We start from the raw sequence: 21077 nt of genomic DNA, 5'->3' as shown, positions 1-21077 counted from the left end.
TTTTTTATGAGATTACAAAATGTGGTTGATAAAAGTAATAGTGATAACATAATATATGGTAGATGTCTGTAAGGCATTTGAGTTAGTATCATACTAAATTTTGATTAAAAAACTAGAGTGATTTGAAATTAACACAGCACACATTAAATGGATTAAAAACTGGCTAACTGATAGGTCTCAAAACTTAACTATAAACCAGGAATCATCACTAAGTGGGGTCTCAAAGAGATCAGTTGTTGGCCATATACTATTTAAGGTTTTTGTCAAATGACCAGGAAGAAAACTTAAAATCATCAGTAGATGATCTGTAGATTATATACATGGAAGAGTGGCAGATAATGAGTTAGGCATGTTACAGATTCAAAGAAATCTATATAGCTTTGTAAAATGGCAGCAAGAAATCAATATGGCTATGTCTACAGTAGTGGCTTCTTGCATGAGAAATATGCAAGTGAGGCTAAAAGTAGAATATCTCTGAGCCTTATTTGCATTCCTAATGAGCTGCCATTTTTTGGAAAAGAGGCTCTTGCTCCCGAAGAAGCTGTCTACACTGCCCCTTCTTGTGCAAGAAAAGCCCTCTTGCGCAATGCCATTATTCCTGAAAATAATCAGCATAGCGGCATTGCGCAAGAGGGTTTTTCTTGCACAAGAAGGGGCAGTGTAGATAGTTCCTTCTGGTGCAAGAGCTTCTTTTACAAAAATGGCAGCTCATTAGGTATGCAAATGAGGCTCGGCGATATTCCACGCTTAGCTTCATTTGCATATTTCTTGCGCAAGAAGCCGCAAGTGTAGACATAGCCTATGTGTTTTAATATGGGTTCTGTTTAATATATTCATAAATATATGAATCAAAGCACTTGATAGTGGCAGCAAAATCCCCCAAATCTGGATTTTAGGATTTTTGGGGGAAGTTTTTGTAACCAGTGCCCTTAGAAGCAAGGTTTTGGAGCTCTCTTTCAGGTCCCCAACTTCTGCATTCATAGTTCCAGAGTGGGGAACAGCCTTGACACTGGATGACCGGGCAACAAAATGGCCGATTAAATTCAAGTTGATAAATGCAAAGTACTGCACAGAATCCCAACTATAAATACAAAATGATGTGTTCTAAGTTAGCTGTTGCCACTCAAGAAAGCTACTGGACTTATTGTTGCTAGTTCTCTGAAAACATCTGTGCTGTGTGCAATTGCGGTCAAAAAAGACAAGGACAATAAAAATGATTAGTGTTATGTAATAGCTTCTGTATACGGAGAGATTTAAAAGACTGGGAATTGTAGTTTAGAAAAGAGACTGAGGAGATATAATAGAGGTCTATAAAATAAAAAATGGCAAATTAAGTCAATAAGGAAGTGTTATTTACCCCAACATATAACAAGAACCAGGTCTTACCCAATGAAATTAATAGGCAGCAGGTTTAAAAGAAACACAAGGAAGTACTTCACACAACACACAGAGAACCTGTGGAATTTATGCCAAGTGATGTTGTGAAGGCCAAAGTATAACTGGACTAAAAAATAGACAAGTTCCTGGAGGATAGTTCAATCAATGTCTATTAGCCAAGATGGCCAGGGATGCAACCCAATGCTCTGGGAATTCCTAAACCTCCAACTGTCAGAAGCCAGGATTGAAAAGGGGTGTGAGTTATGCAACAACTGCCCGGTTCTTATCTTCTGAAGCATCTCGTAGTAGTCACTGTTGGGTGATCAGGCTAGATGAATCATTGGTCTGATCCAGTGTGGCTAGTATCATGTTCTTGTGAAAAAGGCTTGGAGGTTGTAGTGGATAATCAGCTGAATGTGAGCTCAAGGACTGACAATGTAGCCAAAAAAGCAAATGTGATCCTGGGATGTATAAACCAGGAAATATCAAGCAATAGAGCAATTACTTCACCACTGGTGTAACCACTGTTGGGATACTATGTCCATTTCTCCTGTCCACTACCAGTAAGCATCCTTCAATCTAGAGAGACCATGGATATGTGCACCTGAGAGGTAAAGAATTTACTCAGTTGGTTTTATGGAAGCCATGAATGTGGCTGAAAAGATGCATCGGTGATGGTCTCTTACATGTGGGTCTGATGCATTTTAAAGTTGGTGTTTTGACCTTTTGGGCTCTGCTTATAGCAAGCTCTTTTCTCCTCTGATAAGCTGTTATGCTTCCTCTCAAAACTCTGCAGACCTTTGTTAAGCTCTTGTTTCCAAAGGCTGTTGTACTGAGATTGAGCTTCCTAGTTCTCCATTTCTTTGAGGTCTTGCTTCCACATATACTTGAAATGCAATTTTGGGCAACCTTTGGGTCTTTTTCCAGAAGCTGATTTGCTGTAGTAGATGTCCTTTGGGGCGTGCCTATCATTCATTCAGCACACATGGCCAAGACAGAAGAGGTGTCTCTGAGTAGTACAGGTTGATCCCCATTATGAATCAGGAAAGCCTTGGAATCTGAGCTATACTACTGGACAGTGTAGTACATGATTTCATGAAAGGACTGAATCATACTTAAGACCATAAATGGACATCCAATTTTTTCTAGAAGTACAAATAGTCTGCTTCTACTGACAGGATCAGAAGTAGAGCTCTTGATTAATCACACATAACTTACACAATTAACAAATTAATTCTGAATTTAAAATTGTGATTAATTAGTTTTAATCACACTGTTAAACAATAACAGAATACCAGCAGAAATTTATTAAATAATGTGCATTTTTGTAAAGGAAAATTATGCCTCACCAATCTACTAGAATTCTTTGAGAGGGTCAACAAGCATGTGGATCAGGGGAATCCAGTGGATATAACGTACTTAGACTTTCAGAAGGCCTTTGACGAGGTCTCTGATCAAAGATTCTTAAGCAAAGTAAGCTGTCATGAGAAAACAGGGAAGGTCCTCTCATAGATAGGTAACTGGTTAAAAAAAATAGGAAACAAAGGGTAGGAAAATAGGAGAGGTAAATAGTAGTGTCCCTAAGGTTAAAGGCAGTAGTGAAGATAGTAGGGTAGACACATGGAAGCCCTGGAAGAACACACCCAGTCACACAGTGAGCAATAAGCTGGACACCACCCAGCACAGGTGCAACACTTTCCAGTGAGGCTCGTATGTACTTAGGTGGCCATTGATTGTTCTGTACTGAAGTCAGGAATTGCTGTCAGTGGGCCTGGATATGTTTGAGGTCCATACAATCATGACTGGTGTGGAGAAAGTAAATAAGGAAGTTCTATTTGCTCCTAATAGTACAAAAACTAGGAGTCACTCAAAATTAATGAACAAAAAGTATGTTTATATATATGTCTGAATTTTATTCTTTAGTTTCAACAAGTCTGCCTGGTACTCAAGTCAGGCTTACCAGCCTCTAAATGCCACAGTCACTGCCAGGGCCCTTTTTAAAAATTGGCATTACATTAGCTATCTTCCAGTCGTTTATTATAGAAGTTGATTTGAGTTACTTCAGAAATTGTATGTGAATGCCATCTGCTCCTAGTGACTTATAACTATTTAATTTATCAGTTTGTTCCAAAACCTCAGTGTGGGACAGTCTCTCCGATTTGTCACCTAAAAAGAATGGTACAGGTTTGGGACTTTCCCTCAGTTCCTCAGCAAAGAAAGCATTTAGTTTCTCTGTAATCGCCTTATCATCCCTGAGTGCTTCTTTACTATCTCAATCGTCCACTAGCCCTACTGGTTGTTTAGCAGGCTTCCTGCTTCTGATGTACTTAAAAATGTTTTGAGTCTTTGGACAGCAGATCTTTTTTTGTCCTTGCTAATGATATTTTTACATTTCCCTTGCCAGAGTTTCTGCTCATTTCATTTTCCTCATTAGGATTTAACCTCCACTTTTTAATGGATGCCTTTTAACCTGTAGCTTACAAACCGTTATTTGCTTTATTTCAGACTATCAAAATGATATTTGCTTCAGTTAAGTAATAGTTTATTATTTTATCCTTATTTTCCTTTTTATAGATTTTAAATATGCTGGTAATTCAAGGGGTTTACAGAATTCAGGTTCTGTAAGATGGCTGATGGCAAAAGACATAAGTGGTGAAATATATGCCCTGTTTGTGTAATTTTCCATAAAGGGGTGAAGCAAGAATTTGCGGTCAGCACATGTTTATTTTTTGAATCCTACCCAGAATTTATGGCATAAATCTGCTAACCTGACAGTTATGAACATTTCAATCTCTTTGTGCAATAGCAACAGATGGAGACTTATAGACCGCAGCTTCCCGCGCTTTCTTTGTGGTATAAGAACATAAGAACGGCCGTACTGGGTCAGACCAAAGGTCCATCTAGCCCGGTATCCTGTCTACCGACAGTGGCCAGCACCAGGTGCCCCAGGGAGGGTGGACCGAAGACAACGATCAAGCGATTTTGTCTCCTGCCATCCCTCTCCAGCCTCTGACAGACAGAGGCCAAGGACACCATTTTATTCCCTGGCTAATAGCCTTTTATGGACCTAACCTCCATGAAATAATCTAGCTTCTCTTTAGACTCTATTATAGTCCTAGCCTTCACAGCCTCCTCTGGCAACGAGTTCCACAGGTTGACTACACGCGGTGTGAAAAAGAACTTTCTTTTATTAGTTTTAAACCTGCTCCCCATTATAGGGGCAGCATCCAAGAAAGATCAGTCACTCATAATAAATATTCATAAGATTACCCAAAGATCTCTTCCAATCAATGACGGTACCATCAGAAATCTTGGGGTATTAGGCCCAGTTATGGAAAAGGGGTGGTATATCTAGAACACTTTGGCACCAAAAGGGGAATTTAGGCCTAGTGATTCAGGGGATCTGGGCTACGAAATCAGCGCACAGCTGAGAAGCAGTCCGCCTTGAGATGTTTTCTTATAAGGTCAGAGAAACTAAGAACTTAGATCTATTTTCTCCCTCTTGTAACAGCTTTCTTCCTTCCTTTAATCTTGCTTAAGCCTGCTTTTAGGAATCTTACTAACACTTGGTCCCAGGTCTTCCAGGGGAAGGGAAGCCACTCTTCTCCATCCAGCCTTGGGATCCTTGTGTGTATAGGAATTGTTATTACTCTTTGTAGATAAGTTTTAAGTTGACTGTGCTAATGACATCTGGGGAAGGAATTCACGTGATCTGTGTTCTTACTATTGTTTTTGCTGTGGTGATCATAATCATTATCAATAAAGCTGTTTTCTATTTCATTCTCGGAGTTAAAGTGTGATTGCTGTCCATCACCTGTTGACCCTCAAGAGAGAGAGCCTTGTGGTTCCACTGAACTGGGTCCACTGAACCTGGGATAGAGGACGAACTTAGATCTTTTCCTGATCAGATTGGTGAGTCTTAGCCATCCAAATTTTACTAAACTCATTCCCAGGCTACAAGCCTCTGACTGTTTCTTTTACTTTGTTATGTAGCCACTGTGGCACTTTTTTGGTTTTCTTTTTATGATTTTTTAAAATTTGGGTTATACAGATAAATGAACAACATGTGTTTGAGGCTTAAGAACGCTTTCACTTCAGATCTGATGAAATGCAAAGAAGTTACCAATATGAAATGTCTAAAGATAGAACTCTCCACCCAAAGTTTTAGAAACTAAAGTGCCTTCCAAAATCCGAGAGACACGATGTGTGGCATGCTTTCATAAGTCTTAAAAAAGCAACGCTGTGATGTGGAAAATTATAGAATCAAACCCACCAACACAGAAAATCAATCTTCTGTGGATAGCATCTGATTCAAATGATGAAAATGAAAATCTGTCATGTCAGTTCATATTGCTCTGGATCATTGAGCAGAACCTGTCATGAACATGGACCGAGGTCCTCTAAAATGGTGACTGAAGCATGAATGAATATTTGCATCTTTAAAGGCATCTAGAATTCAAATATCTTGCAACTCTGGCTACAAGAGTCCCATGCAAATGCTTTTCAGGTGACATTGTAAATAACACATGGGCAATAGAATCTCCAATAAGTTCAACTTTCATGATAAAGAGATTGCACTATAGTAATTGTAAGGGGAAAATGGAAAAATACTATTTCTTTTGTTTTTCAGAGTACAAGTATTTGTAATAAAAATAAATATAAAGTGAGCACTGTACACTTCATAATCTGCATTGCAATTGAAATCAATGTATTTGAAAATGTAAAAAACAACAAAATATTTAAATCAAATGGTATTCTGTTATTTAACAATGATTAATTGTGAAATTAATCATGATTTTTTTAATCACTTGATAGCTCTTGAGATAAATGAAGCCTATGTAAATGGCTTTTTTTTACATTCTTTGTATTACTCTTGTAGTTGTGTCAGTGAGAAGATCATGTTGATAGTGCACCTTTTGGCTCTGAAACCACTCTGTTTCAGGATAGATTCTGTCTGCAAGGGTCTGAAATCTGTTCAGGAAAACTCGGGCAATGTGGCTGCTGTCCACAATTCAGGTATTATGCTGATGTAAGAGAACAATCTGTACTAACAGTCACTTCTCTGCTGGGATCTGTGCATCAGGAACTAATCACAGAACAAGAGTTAAATGACTCACATAAGCCAAGTTCAATAAATAAGAGGGTCAGAGTGAGAGACAAAGGCCAGAGACCAGAGATAGTACCAAACTAGAATTAGGAAGCAGCAGCAGAGTCAGAGAACAGAAATAATACCAGGCCAGAATCAGGAGGAAAAAGTCAGGATCAGAGTCAGGATGGGATCAAAAGACCAGGTGAAATCTGGGGTCACAACAGCCAAAGTCTGAGGTTTCCCAGACAACTTTCTGGGCCAACTCCTTAGGTTAGACAGAGCAGTTGGCAAATCAGAGAGTAACAGGGTACTGTCATTCCGTCTCACTTGGGTGGCACTTACTGAGGCAGCTACTTTCCACAGTGGTTCCTGGCTGGGGCTCTGCATGGTCTCCTAATGGCACTGTGGGAACATCAGACTCTGTAGACTCCGGTTTTAGTCCATAGACCCTTGCAGCTGATAAACGGAATAAAGTTTGGAGAAGAAACATGAGAAGGATTAAAAGATTAGAAAACCGGTTTTATAGTGAGAGACTCAAGGAGCTTAATCTGCATAGTTTAAAAAGAGAAGGTTAAATAGTGACTTAATTACAGTATATATGCATCTACACGGGGAAAAAATATTTAATAATGGTCTCTCTGATCTAGCAGGGAAAGTTATAAACACAGTCCAACAGTTAGAAGTTGAAGCTAGACATATTCAGTCTGCAAGGAGGCATTTTTTAACAGTCAGGGTATTTAACCATTGGAACAATTTACCATCGGTTATGATAGATTCTCCATCACGGACCATATTTAAATCACTATTGGATGTTTTTAAAATATATGTTGTAGGAAATTATAACTTTTGGGGGAAGTTCTGTAGCCTATGATAAACTGCAGGTCACATTTTATTATTATAATAGTCCCTTCTGGCTTTGGAGTTTATGAAACTTAATGGCATGCTTGCCCTTCAGGGGATCAGACCCTCCAGTCTTTACAAAAATGAGCCTAATGTATCATTTTAAAGATATGATGTCAAGTAAATAATGTGTGTTTAAAATTAGAACTCTCTCATATATCATTGTATACAGTAGGTTAAGTTTAAAATTTGCTTTTACCTTTTCACTGGTAGGTAAAATATTATTAGTTCCAACTGACATTTCCTTTGCAATTAAGTGTAATATTTATTCTGGTTTTCAAAAAGATCTAGACCCTATGATACATAACAAACATTATAGAAAACTGATTAAATAAGTATTTTTTAGTTGAGAAAGCTGCAGGAAAATATTTGGGACTAAATGATGTCTTCTCATGGAAAAACATAAAGACAATCTTTGAAGTTATCCTCAGTAAATTTTCCTTCAGATTACTCCATCCATAGACAAATGGGGATTTTCCTTCCTCCTTGTTCAGAAACAGTTCCCTGGAACCTACAGATTCTCCAGGTTCATCTGTACCTCCGAGGCTTCTGGTTCACTCCACTGTCCTGCACAGGGAAAGGGATGTTTCTATATCAGGGAAAGAGAGCATAGCTCTATTTAAAATTAATTGTGGCTGTATTCAAGTATTCTTCTTGAGGAATTAGTGGTGAAACAGTGCATGTAGTGGATTTTTCCTTATCCATGCCATGCCTTCTCACCACACACCAACCCCTGATTCCACAGAAAGCCATTTACAAGATCCAGGGATAGTGCTGAAAAGTCAGTCATTCTTTTTTCCACATGGAAAGTAAGAAATCTATGCATATAGATTATCTTTCCCACACAGATCTCTGGGGAGTGACCTGTGTGCTGTTTAATAATTTTCTGTTATTGCCCCCCCCCCATATACAAATGATAGTCCAATCCAAAATATTTTGCTGATCTTGCTGTCTAGACCACAGACTAAAGACAAACTAGATTTTAATAAGGTCATAACATTGCAGATTGTGCTGATTATATAACCATAATTATCTGTATTAATCACAGTTGCCAACTTCCATTTTTCTGGGTGAGTGCTCCATGCTAAGATCTTGCTCTGCTCTTTCCCCCAAAGCCCTACTCAGGCTCAGCCTCTTTCTGCCCCTGCTCTGCCTCCTCCCTGGAGACCCAACCCTTGTTTTGCCTCTTCCCACCAGAGTGCTTCCAGCCCACTGCCAAACAGCTGGTGTGTGGGTGAATGGTGGCTATTTTTTTTCCAGTAGAGTTAGTATCTATGATATTAAATAGTAAATTTTAATCCTTTTCCCAAAACTTGATTTATGTGCTTTACTTCAAGTCAGATAGTTTCAATGCCCTCACATAAAGGAGAGTCACAGTCATGAAGTGGGTGGTTAGAACTCATTGAGACTAAATAGGTCTAGCTGCCCAATCAATGGAACAGATTAGAAGGGCATTCTCTGGATAGACCCTAATGAATGCACCTGCTCACTGGGGGGAAGGGAGGGAGACCACAAAAAACACAGACCCAGATGAAAGGACTCTCTTTATCACAGACAAGCAAAGGAGAAGAACAGTAGTAGGTCATACTGTGAATAGTGATTAAGGTGGCTACTGAAACTCTGGGCTTTCTAGGGCTATGTCTACACTGCAGTGCTATTCAGGGATACTGGAGTATCCTGAAATAACTAACGCACATCATCACAACTAGCCCATTATTTCAGGCTGGCTCTTCCAACATCCCTGTAAACATCATTCCATGAAGTGTAAGGGACCTTTCGAAATAGCAATTTATTTCAAAATTTGGCACTATGTAGAGCGTGCCAAATTATGAAATAAGCTATTTTGAAATAAGATCAAAATAAGATACGCAATTTGCATAGCTCAAATTGCATATCTTATTTCGAACTATGGTGCAGTGAAGAAGTAGGCTAGGAGAATGTAAGTCAGATCACTTCTGTTTCTGTAATTTAGGATAAAAACACATGTAATGTAGCTTGAAATGAAGAGTCACATTAGATGAGGCTGCTTTCTGTATAGGTTTTTAAAAATATATATCCTTTGATTATATAACATTTAATCCAAATGCTAAATAAAAATCCTTTTTATTAAAGAAAGCTATTGGTCTGTCTCATCTGTCACAAGATCCTGAAGGAGAAAAATGCAGGTACCTTGCAGGGTGATAAATAGTTGGTATACACCGGGCATTATGCAAATCCTTGTGTAAGACTGTAAGAATCACAAGACTCCATTCCAAGGTAAGCCACACCTTAAGGCGTGCCAGAGAGATCAGAAAGGAGGTACTGGTGCTGCTAGCCCCATAATCTTATCACAAGAAATCCAACAATATAGATTTAAATCATTCCATTACTGAAATCATAATATTGAAAGTTAAGGATGGAGTATTATCTTAATACCAAATTATTAATACAGAGACTATATGATTCTGTGTACCAGACAAAGTTTATGGTTTCAAAACTCTAAATATATCAAGAATGCATTACAGAAAATGAACAAGGAAATGCAATAACTCTTTGGCATTGTAGGCTTTAATTTGCTTAATCCATACAGACCTCTTGGCACCTCATAGGAGAATTCTGAAAAACTGTTTAGAAGCAATTTATTTTATATTATATTGTTATAGTCTCCAACATCATTTTCTTCCATCATTTCAATTATTGGTGATTTTCTGTTTCTTTAGTGCTTCTCCTGCTTCATTCTTATTTGAAGTTATAATCCTCTATCACATCATGCCAATTTCCCAGTAGCTGATAGTGATAATACAGAGGATTTTGACTTCAGGAAACACACTGATTATATACTTATATGAAATTAGTCTTCCAAAAATGTGTGGGATTAATTATATTGGAGACTGAAAATTCTCTGTGCACAGAACAGGTAGAACACAAATTTGTTGTTCAAACTTCTCTAGAAATGCATCTCAGTAATATTTTAATATATTTTATACTGGAATGAGAAAGGAGTATAATGTGCTTACCTGCATAATCCTGACCTTCTCTTCTGAAGGTACTATGTTTGAAAGGCACCACTGTTTCTGTAATTTGGACACCTATTTCATAGGAACTAGACATAAAACATTTACCATAGAGTTCTCTGAAAGACATTACTTTCAATCACTTTTGACCTCAAACTTAGAACTTAAAAAGTGAAAGTTCAAGATGTAATTATCTAAATATTGTGACCTATGCTGTCTTCCAATTTAGCAGCTTTTAATAGATTTCTTGTTTCATATTTAAAGCAATGTCAAAATTTCAGTGAGGTCTTTATGGGAACCTATCCTCATTTGTGCAAGTGGGGAAGCTCAGGAGAATGAGTTCTGACTGCACAATTTAATTCTGTAAAAATGAATAGATAGATAGAGAGAGAGAGAGATAGAGAGAGATAGATAGATAGATAGAAATCCAAAGCAAAAATACACGTAAAGATTACAAAAAAGAGATAATCACTTTATAGGCAAAGGCTGTTCACAAAAAAGGGGGGTTAGAAGGAGAGCTTACTATCATATGTCTCACTGCTGAACTAATGAAAACATCAATCAGATGTTTTGTTAGTGGTCATACTATCTTTTGACATCACTACGTCAGAGACCAGCCCTTTCATTTAGCATTTGGAAATGGTATCCCTGATATTTAAAGCCCCTTACATTTTTTTTTTTTTTTACCAACCTGTTGGAAACTGGAGAGCAAGTCTCTTTATAAGAATAATCAATAACATTATGTAAGAACATCCATACTGGGTCAGACCAAAGGTCAATCCGTCTTCCAACAATGGCCAATGCCAGGTGCTCCAGAAGGAATAAACAAAACTGGTAACCATCAAATAAATCTATTCGGTGTCACTCATTTCCATTTTCTGGCAAACGGAGGAGTAGGGACTAAATTCCTTCCCCTTACTACCTTTTTATAATTAATATGGTGTTAAAGCATTGTCTTATAGATACTTAAAATGACAGCCAATCTAAAAAGCAAAATATAAAGATTCTTAAAGCTTTCTCCAATAATAAAAGTCATTTTTTAAGAAAAAATAGCACTTTACTTATGCTTACATGTTTCCAACAATATAAAAATGGAGGAATAATATTGTGAGCATTTAGATTTGAATCATAACACTTCTAATAAAATAATGCAAGGGCTCCATTTCCTTTAACGTTATTTTAGTATGCTTGATTATGCCCCGATCCAAAGTTCTCCTAATTCAGAAATTGGATGGATTGTATTCTTCATTATCTTTACCTCTTTAATTTATATAGATAACTCACTTTTTAGAAAAATCTCATTGGAAGTACAGATGTTTTTTCTTGCTAGAGCACTGTCACTCAATAGAAATCCACCAAAAATATAGTTGTGTGTGTTAAAAGTCAACCCTACTATTTTAATAACATCCAAGTCCACTTAAAAGTACAGTTTTAGACTTTGCTATACTTCCTAGTTTTCAATGATTTGCCAGATGCAGTGATTTGTCTCTTCTTATAAGTCAGACTTCTAAGATTGAGTCCAGAGATACAAGGATGAAAGAATTTGCTAAAACTGCAAAAAACTGAAGGAAGAAAATTACTATAGGATAGATTTGTAGTTCTCTATGTTATTACTATGTCAAATCAAACATTAGTGAAGAAGAGAGAGCTTTTTGCAAGTTCAGTGAAAAAGACTGATTGTTTTCAGTATTTTAACAATTTCATTTTGCTTACCAGATACTAGTAAAACAGCATTTTAAAACTGGGGATTTATATCACTAACCTCTGTACTTTTTACTCATCTAGGCAGAATTTGCCTAAATTTACAATCTATTTTTTTAAATACACCCTTAAACATTACTGTAGATATTACCAAATAAAAATCTGATGCATTTTATAATCACTACACAATTCTTTACCCAATTTCTCTTTCTTTCTTTCTTTCTTTCTTTCTTTCTTTCTTTCTTTCATTTTGGTTCTACTTCGATCTTCTAAAAGGAACAATTAGTTGGGCTCAGGCAGATTGTTTCTCTCCCTCGATCTCTGCAAAAGGACAGTTTTAGGAAAGCTGAGGAATTAACTTCTTGTCATCCACACGCCACCTAGTGATGAGAAAAGGAGGGATTGTTTTAAAAGGGAACAGAAAAGACAGAAGGATGAAAATGCTCAGAGCACCCGTCCCACCCGACCGCCTTTCTTGAAGGCTGGAAAAGCAATTTGGAGAAGGGATGCGATGGGAACTAGAAAGAGGAAGGACGCTGCAATTAAAAAGTCTCGCAATACTTCATTTCCAGCCTGACATTTGATTTTTTGCCTTTTTACTTTAAGCAACTCATTTTCCCCCTTTGTTACAGAGAACTAGCACTTCACAGAGATCTCCCTAATCGCTTCTTCGAAGCGGTATCCAGAGCCTGACCTCCGCCCTAGGCAGCGGGCAACTAACCACGCCGCCAAGGACTGAGCACACGGACACGCACACACACCCCGCGTCCCCGCCGGCACCGCAATCCGGCGTGTAGCGGTTTGCAATTCTCTTTGTTCCTCCCGCGGATCGATGTCACCTCTCCCGGCTGCTTCCTTCGGGGGCATTTGTAGGAGCGGAAAGGAGAAGAAGCCGCCTGGAACATAAGAACCTGACGCCGCAGCTCCTGTCCCCGCGCGGCGAGGCATGGCCCACCCACTGGAGGGGCAGGAGAGAGAAGCCCCGCGGTGCCCTCTGCCTCCCCAGCGCCTCTTCCCCACCCAGTTCGCGTCCATCTGCAGCCCCGCAGCAGCCCGGCGGCATGGGCAGCGGCACGACTCCCTCCTGACAGGGGCCAGCCCGCCGCCCGCTCTGCTCCTCGCCACAGCCGCGCTGCATTAACTTGCCGGGCGTGATTACGTTGCTTCCTCCCCCCCCAGCCTGGAACTTGTTGCTGGCGGCGGCTGCGGAGGGGGAAACCCGGCTAACGCTGGCCCCTTGGCTCAGGACTCGGGCTCAGGCGCTGCAGTCTCCCCGCCAAGGCCCGCGGAGGCAAAAAGTCTCCATGCAAGTGAGCGCTCTGGACGGACTTTGCCAGGTACGTGCCGCGGGAGGGAGGAGAGAGCCGAGCCGAGGCGAGCCTGGGCGGGGGTCCCTGCCTCTTGTCCCCAAACTGTACCTGCCAGGGCAAACAGGGAGGCTCCCTCCTCCTCGGCTCCCCCTATCTAAGCCCTCCCTGGTCCCTTCTCTGCCACGAGCCCCCGCCCCTAATCCCACACCAGGCTCACGGACCCCTTCCCTAGCACCCCTGCACTGTGGAGACCCCCTAATAGCCCTGCCTAGAAAGGGGCCTTATAACCCCACCCCTCCCTGACACTGCCTCGTCCTTCTCCCTGCCCCCCCCCCGCCCTGTGGAGACCCTCTCCCTAATGCCCCTGCTTCCCTAGGCTCAGCAAGGGGACCCATAACCCCACCCCTCCGTGACCCTTCTCTTCCTGCCTGGCACCCCCTGTATTAGTGTGGAGTCGCCTCGTGTTTCCCTGCCTCCCTGTGCTCAGCATGGATCCCCATAACCCCATCCCTACCTGGCCCCCTGCAGTGTGCAGACCCCCTAATCCTCTATCCCCACCAGACCTCCCTTCACTCCAGGCGCCACAAGCCATTCCTCCCCTCCCAGCCCCGCGGACACTGATGCTCCCTCACGACTCTCCCATCCCGACACAGCCCCCCACTTTCCTCAAACTTCTCTTGCCCCAGCCCCCCATTCACTAGCTGGCTCCTCCCGCCCACCCCAGCAACCCCTGGTTGCTGCAATCCCTTCACACACACACACACACATCCCCGTCTGTTCCCTTGTGCCTGGACACTCTGCCCCCCCCCCCCCCCCCCCCCCGCTCTGCGCTGCTCTCCTCCCGGCTCTGAACCCCGCCCCCTCCCGGCATCAGCTCCCGAGTCCCGCTTTCCCCCAGCCAGGAGGCAGCCGCCCCCTCCGTCGGGGTTTCCCCCGCGCGTCACTATCTACTCCAGCGTGTTTTCTTCGAGGAAAACTTGCCGGGAAGTTTAATGTTGCCGCCCTGAGCTCGTGCCCCAGGCCGCGGGCTCCCCTGCCCCTTCTCGGGGGCCGCAGTCCCGGGCCAGCCGTGCGGGAGTCAGGAGGGAATCTCACAAGTCGTCTCGCTGGGGCTCTGAATAGGGAGGGGGCGGCCGCCTGCGCCTGCCCACTCCCCTTCCAGCCCGGCCACTCGGCGTTGTGCAGGGCGAGAGGGGCTGTGGAGAGATTCTGCGCTAGCCCCCGGCAGGGATCTGCGCTGCCGCTACCAGCGCCTCTCTGCTGCGCCCATCCCGCCAGAGGCAGCTGCCTGGCTCACTGTGGTAGGAACAGGTGGGAGGAGAGTCAGGGTGGGCGCACATCGCTAGGGCAGAAAGATATTTCTTTCGCTCCAAGCGCCTGGCCCTAGCTGGCTGCTGGAGCACAGCCTTCCCAGGCAGCCGCTTGTGTTTGTATGCAACAGACAGACCTTTTCTCCATAGGAACCAGCTGGTAAGGAGGATGAGGTTTTTTTGAACACTAGTACACCATGACTTTGCCTGTACCCTGGTTTCTTATGTCAAGCTACTGGGAGAGGAAAGGGAGGAGACAAGAAGGCATGTCTTTTAAATAATACTAATTAATGCACAATAATGTTTGCTAAATTTGATAATTGAATATTTTTATTCATTTTTAAAAATTATATTTTAGTGGCCAAGCTGAAATTGCTCTGAAGTGATTCCTTAGCAACAGCTGCAGCAGTAGCAGGTTGGACCATGGCAGCAGGAGTAGCAGCTTGGTTGCCATTTGCACGGGCTGCAGCCATAGGATGGATGCCAGTGGCCACGAATCCCATGCCGGCTGCTCCCCGGCAGGAGAGAAAGCGAAGCCAGGACTCCCTTATTGTGCTGAACGTCAGTGGTACCCAGTTCCAGACGTGGCAGGACACTTTGGAGCGTTATCCTGATACACTGCTGGGCAGCTCAGAGCGAGACTTCTTCTACCACCCAGAGACACAGCAGTACTTTTTTGATCGGGATCCTGATATCTTCCGTCACATCCTCAACTTCTATCGTACAGGGAAGCTGCACTACCCTCGACAAGAATGTATATCTGCTTATGATGAGGAGCTGGCCTTCTTTGGCATAATCCCTGAGATCATTGGTGACTGCTGCTATGAGGAGTATAAGGATCGCCGGCGTGAGAATACTGAGCGCCTTCAGGATGATGCAGATCAGGATCGTGCGGCTGAGTGTTCCCTGCCCTCCATGACAACACGGGAGAGAATGTGGCGGGCCTTTGAAAATCCACATACAAGTACGCTTGCACTGGTCTTCTACTATGTCACTGGCTTCTTCATTGCTATCTCTGTCATTGCCAATGTGGTGGAGACAGTACCCTGTGGGGTAAACCCTGGTCGCATCAAGGAACTGCCCTGTGGAGAGCGCTATGCTGTGGCTTTCTTCTGCCTGGATACTGCCTGTGTCATGATCTTCACTGTTGAGTATCTTCTGCGTCTTGTGGCAGCCCCCAACCGCTACAAGTTTGTACGCAGTGTTATGAGCATTATTGATGTAGTGGCCATCATGCCCTATTACATTGGTCTGGTGATGACAGATAATGAGGATGTTAGTGGGGCCTTTGTGACACTGCGTGTCTTCCGTGTCTTCCGGATCTTTAAGTTTTCCCGCCACTCACAGGGGCTGCGCATCCTGGGGTACACACTGAAAAGCTGTGCCTCGGAGTTGGGCTTTCTCCTCTTCTCATTAACCATGGCCATCATCATCTTCGCCACGGTCATGTTCTATGCAGAGAAAGGTTCATCGGCCAGCAAGTTCACCAGCATACCTGCTGCTTTTTGGTACACCATTGTCACTATGACAACATTGGGGTAAGTGCAGATTTGCTTTGGTCATGACCAACATTTTAACAAATTTGCTGTCACAAATAAGAAATTAGAAAAAGTGGGAGTGTCAATATTTTTATGGAAACTTCATAGACATGAGTGGGTTCTTTATACGTTCTATTTTAAATATAGGTAGGTATAAAAGTGTTACCATTATTTTTTTGTTTTCAAAATTATATGCAGTTTCTTTACTGTTAGCTTTTGCAATTGGGACAGTAGGAGTATTTCTTTTGTAGTCTCCATGAGGTGTCAGTGAGTCTTTAATAATGTCATCTAATGCCTAGGAGAATCCTTTACAATATTGCAAATGTAGCAGTAATTAATAAAAAAGCTCAGCTGTAAAGTTTTAATCTTACCATGTAGCTCTGCCATTTTGTTTGAACCAAAGTGATATATAGAAATTGATTTGGATAGTGCAAAGTCATTTGTATTGCAAAAGCATAAGTACAACTTTAAACTTCACAAAGACCAATCTCTAACCCCATTAAGTCACTGGAAAAATTTCCTTTGATTTGATTGGGGTCAGGATTTGGCCAAAAATGAATGACTTGTGTCAGTTACATACATTTATGAAAACCTCTATGAAGCTGACTGAGAAAGTATGACTAACGTGTGACAGATTTAATTCCAGTGTATGTGTTAAAAGTTGTTCTCATTATAAAGTTCCTGATAATATGGAATTAAAATATACCATAGGTGACATTTAAGATCCAATGAGTTTTAGTAGTTAGCTAAGAAATTTTGGGACATCGATATCCTGATAAAATGATACTGATGTCACTATGGCTGCATATTCTATAAAGAAAGTTGTGGAAATATATTTCTCTGTAATGCTAAAAGGTTGGTTAATTTGAGGAGGCAATTTGTCATTCTATTCTTAGTTGTGATGTATAGTATCTTCTAATAACTATTATATCGAATCTGAATAGGAGTTTGTTCATTTTAAATTCTAGTTCTTTTATGACTGCATATTAAAAGACAAAACTTTTTACTGTCGCTAGGACCATCATTTCATTAATCAAACATCACATCTAGTTTAAATTGTCTGGGTTTATGAAACTTGCATTTTTTAACTTTATCTAAATTAATGTATAATGAAATAGTTGATTTACTTCCTATAATCAAAATCTAGATTGGAAAATGATGTACAAATTAAAAGGGCTGTATTCTGCCATCAGTTTTTATACAGGGCTTTTACCTTTTGCACAATGGAGGAAATGATGATAAACACTGTAAGGTGGAAATATTTCATGTGTCTTCTGGTAAAGCTGTGTAATGCCAAATATGTGTTACAAGCTGTCATTGGTGACAAATTAAGGTTTTGTTATATATAGTAACTTTTTATGCTATTACCATACAGTATTAATGATTACCTAAGTTATGGTAATTTCAGCAAAATCGGTCATGATCAGTTAACAACACTGAGAACATTTGCCACTGGAGAGGAAATAACAAAATCAGGAGCTGATGTGTATTGTTTTTAATAATGGATATCTCTCTTCCATAATTAAGGTAGATAGTATTTGTAGGCTGGACTTGTCCAAGGTACTGAACAGTTTATAGTGGTTAAATACTTTCATTTCACATTGTAATCGTCTATGGTTCTGATATAGGAAATTGATTGATTGGCATTGGTAGCAAAAAAAAATAAAAAGGGCATTATGTTATGGTTCCAGATCTTAAAATTATTTGAAACTATAGGTAAAATTGTCTGACGCACCTGAGTGATTTAGGAATCAAAGTCTTACTGGAAATCAGTGTTATTTCAGAGCCTGTCATTTTTGAAAATGTCACTTAGGTTCCTAAGTCACTTAGGACTAGATCTTTACATGGATTTAGATGCCTGAGGATGCAGGTAGAAATGTAGTAGGATTTTTTCAAAGGGTACTTAAGTCCTTTTGGTTTCAAGAGGTCACTTAAAAGGTGCTTTGACAATCTGTAAAGAGACATTCTGGTGACAGACTTATAAATTAGAGGAAATAATTCTCATGTGTAAACTCCATGACCAGTAACAAGACCTGTGCATGCTATGTGCTACTGAAATGCAAAAGTTTCATAGACCACTGTTGCATGGAATATATGTCCCAAATATACATGTATAGGGGCTAGATTCTGTTTAGTCACTTAAATCCCAGAATCAGTCCCCACTGGGATTTACATAATCCTCACTCAGTCACTGCTGAATTCCATAGGTACCTAAACTCTGTGTAGTAAAAGTTCCATAGACATCTGTATTTCTGCCTTTGAGTGTGTATATATATTGAAGTGCCATGCTTACACCTTGTGCAATGTACAATGTGGGAAAATTACACATTCCTCTGCCTAACTTGCCTGCAGATCCAAATCAAGTAAACATGCCCTAGCCTCACTTATCAGATTGGGCTCCAGTAGGCAAGCTTAGACACCATGGCAGGTGGGGGAGTGCCATGGGGTTTAGCCCCGTGATAAGGTACTCACCTGGGAGACTTCTGGTTCATCTTCCCTCCACATGCGGGGCTGAGAAGATTTGAATAGGGATCTGCTCTCTCTCAGATGGGATAATCTAATGTGGGTTCTCTCAGAGTACATTACAGAATGGACACCCACAGCGGGCCAGAGCCAACTGAATCTGGTTCGTTGGGCTCAGTCTGTGGGGCTGATTAATTTCAGTGTACACTTCTGTGCTTGGGCTGGATCCTCGGCTTTAGAACCCTGCAAGGTAGTGGGATCTGGCCTGAAGTCTACACTGAAGCCATCTCCAAGTTTTTAATTACAGATTAGACATACCCTTAGTCTCTATTGTTGAAACTGGTCAACTGTGGAGCAATCACTGATAAAGTCATTGGAGCAAGAGCCTGTATCCTGGGTCTTCTACATGATTGACTCTATAGCCCAGTGGTTAGATTATTCTCATGCTTGCTTTTTTTTCCCCTCACTCTGGCTTAATGGTGCTCTCATTATTTATTTCCTCCTCTCTTCTCCCTCCTACCTGCCAGCATCTTGAAAAAATAGAATAGATGCATAAATCCAAGAGAAAGTTGACAGCTGAGAATACCAAGCAGAGGGAAGTACCTCCTTGCAGACTGGTCATAAGCGTCTATCTTTGAGAGAAAGAAGGCTTAGCATGCACCTCAGGTTGGTACCTCCCACCAGGCTAGTTTAGGTAGGAAGCCTCCTAGCATGATGGCTTGTGTGAATCTCCTTCTGAGGTGTGTCTCTCCATTCATTGTATAGGGAGTAGAGATGCTGAACTCAGGCTTCGCGAATTCCAGTGATTTTTCTAGGTGCGTAAAGGTTAGGCATGGTGATAATTATGCATTATCTGCATATCTATGTTCCTTCATGAATCTAGCCCTTATGCCATGTGGAGACAGCTGCATAGTCATCCTGAATTTGGCCATTAACATTTACAATAACACATAATTCTGGAGAAGTTTTAAGCAGTATGTTAACTGAATAATGTTGTCCTTTTAATAATATCTTGTTAGCTACGTAAAGATTGTGATTAAATGTTAAATAGTGATGAATAACTTCATTAGCATTAAACTTCAGAATTCTTATTAGTTTCATGGAGTAAGTGGGAAAAGGGAAAAATTACAAGGGGGGGGGGGAAGTAAAGGTCAATGAAAGCTGACTGTTGTTATTACTAGTAACTTGGATTAGGGATCAGATCCTGTCATCTTTACTTAGGCTATGCCCTTATTAATTTAAATTAAAGTTTGTATGAATAAGGACTGCAGAGGCTGGCCATTACTGAACCTAGTTCTTCACCTCAGAACAAAAATTATATTTTAGGTGATCATTGTGCCCAACAAATGAAATTTTATAAAATTGTATGAAAGATGATACAAAATGATAAACTCACTTTGAGTTTAGAAGACGATATTGTTTTTAGCATCTGTGAGATAGCAAGGGAATAGAATGGCAACCTTACTAACTTGGGGATTTATCTTGGAAGCAGAGCTGTATTTCTCAGTTCTGCATGATTGCTAAGCAATTAAAGTGTCTTTTTAAAACATTGATTACATTTTCCTTTGTAGAATGCCAGTGACTTCAATTATTGCTACAGTTTTTAAACTGCAAGTACATCACAACTATTAACTGTCCTCATCTCCAAATACCAAAGTGGAAAGGGTTGTACATGAGGCCCCAAAGAAAAATGAAAGGAGAAATGTGGCTTTTAGGAGTACAGCATAGACTATGAGAAATTTCAAAAACAGGATTTTAGTTTTTAACTATATTACTGCTCCCTGGCTCTCTAAACCATGGAGGACATTCTCACACTTTGCGCCTGCCTCTTTCTGTTTGTTTTTCCTGAATCGGTTTTATTTATAGGAAGAGGTTACAAATGAGAGAGGGGAGAGAAAACAAGCACAGATAAAACATAAAGAAGCAATAGAGAAGGGGGAGGGAAGTACAAGCTGACAATAAGCAGAGCCCTGCAAGGATACAAAATTTGTATCTGCATCTTCAAAAATGTTCCATGGATATCTGTATTCACATCCATGAATATAAAGTAGTTATCTGCAAATTAGGAGGGTTTAATCCAAAATTTGTACCGCATCTGTATCCACCAAAATGAGCTGTGGATATCCATAGATGTCCATGGATTTGTGGACTCTGACAATAAGGATCAGAGAAGCTTGTCGCCAGAAGCAAAAGGAGGCACAAAACACAAGCAACGGCAGGATAGGAATGTAGATGGAGGCAGAGCAAGTATGCAGGTCAACTGAAACTGTGGCTGACAGACTTACATGGGTGCTTATCAGACACCCACAATTATAGCGACTGCATTTTGCAACTTTTTGCTGCAATTCCCTAACTTGATGGTTTTCTTCCTGACACTGGTATAGCCAACGAATGAG

At 40.9% G+C, this 21077-nt stretch overlaps 1 protein-coding gene and 1 long non-coding RNA gene across 3 annotated transcripts in view; one reads left to right on the top strand and one right to left on the bottom strand.

Moving 5' to 3' along the window:
* Positions 1–794: 794 nt before the first annotated feature.
* Positions 795–12957, bottom strand: LOC142829363 (uncharacterized). The gene is made up of 3 exons (XR_012903750.2): positions 12822–12957; positions 12258–12440; positions 795–10448 (listed from the first exon to the last, which is right to left on the bottom strand). It is a non-coding gene; the product is annotated as an uncharacterized LOC142829363 (long non-coding RNA).
* Positions 12958–13260: 303 nt separating this feature from the next.
* KCND2 (potassium voltage-gated channel subfamily D member 2) overlaps positions 13261–21077 on the top strand; it is a 389194-nt gene continuing 381377 nt past the window's right edge. For both annotated transcript variants that reach the window (XM_025184391.3, XM_006122641.5), the window contains exons 1-2: positions 13261–13397; positions 15039–16218. In XM_025184391.3, the coding sequence (XP_025040176.2) occupies positions 15104–16218 (1115 nt within the window). In that variant the 5' untranslated portion in view covers positions 13261–13397; positions 15039–15103. The remainder of the gene's footprint in view (positions 13398–15038; positions 16219–21077) is intronic.

This window comes from Pelodiscus sinensis, chromosome 1 (assembly GCF_052426305.1).
Source record: "Pelodiscus sinensis isolate ZL-2025 chromosome 1, ASM5242630v1, whole genome shotgun sequence".
Lineage (NCBI taxonomy): Eukaryota > Metazoa > Chordata > Testudines > Trionychidae > Pelodiscus > Pelodiscus sinensis.
This window is presented reverse-complemented; position numbering and strand designations above follow the sequence as displayed.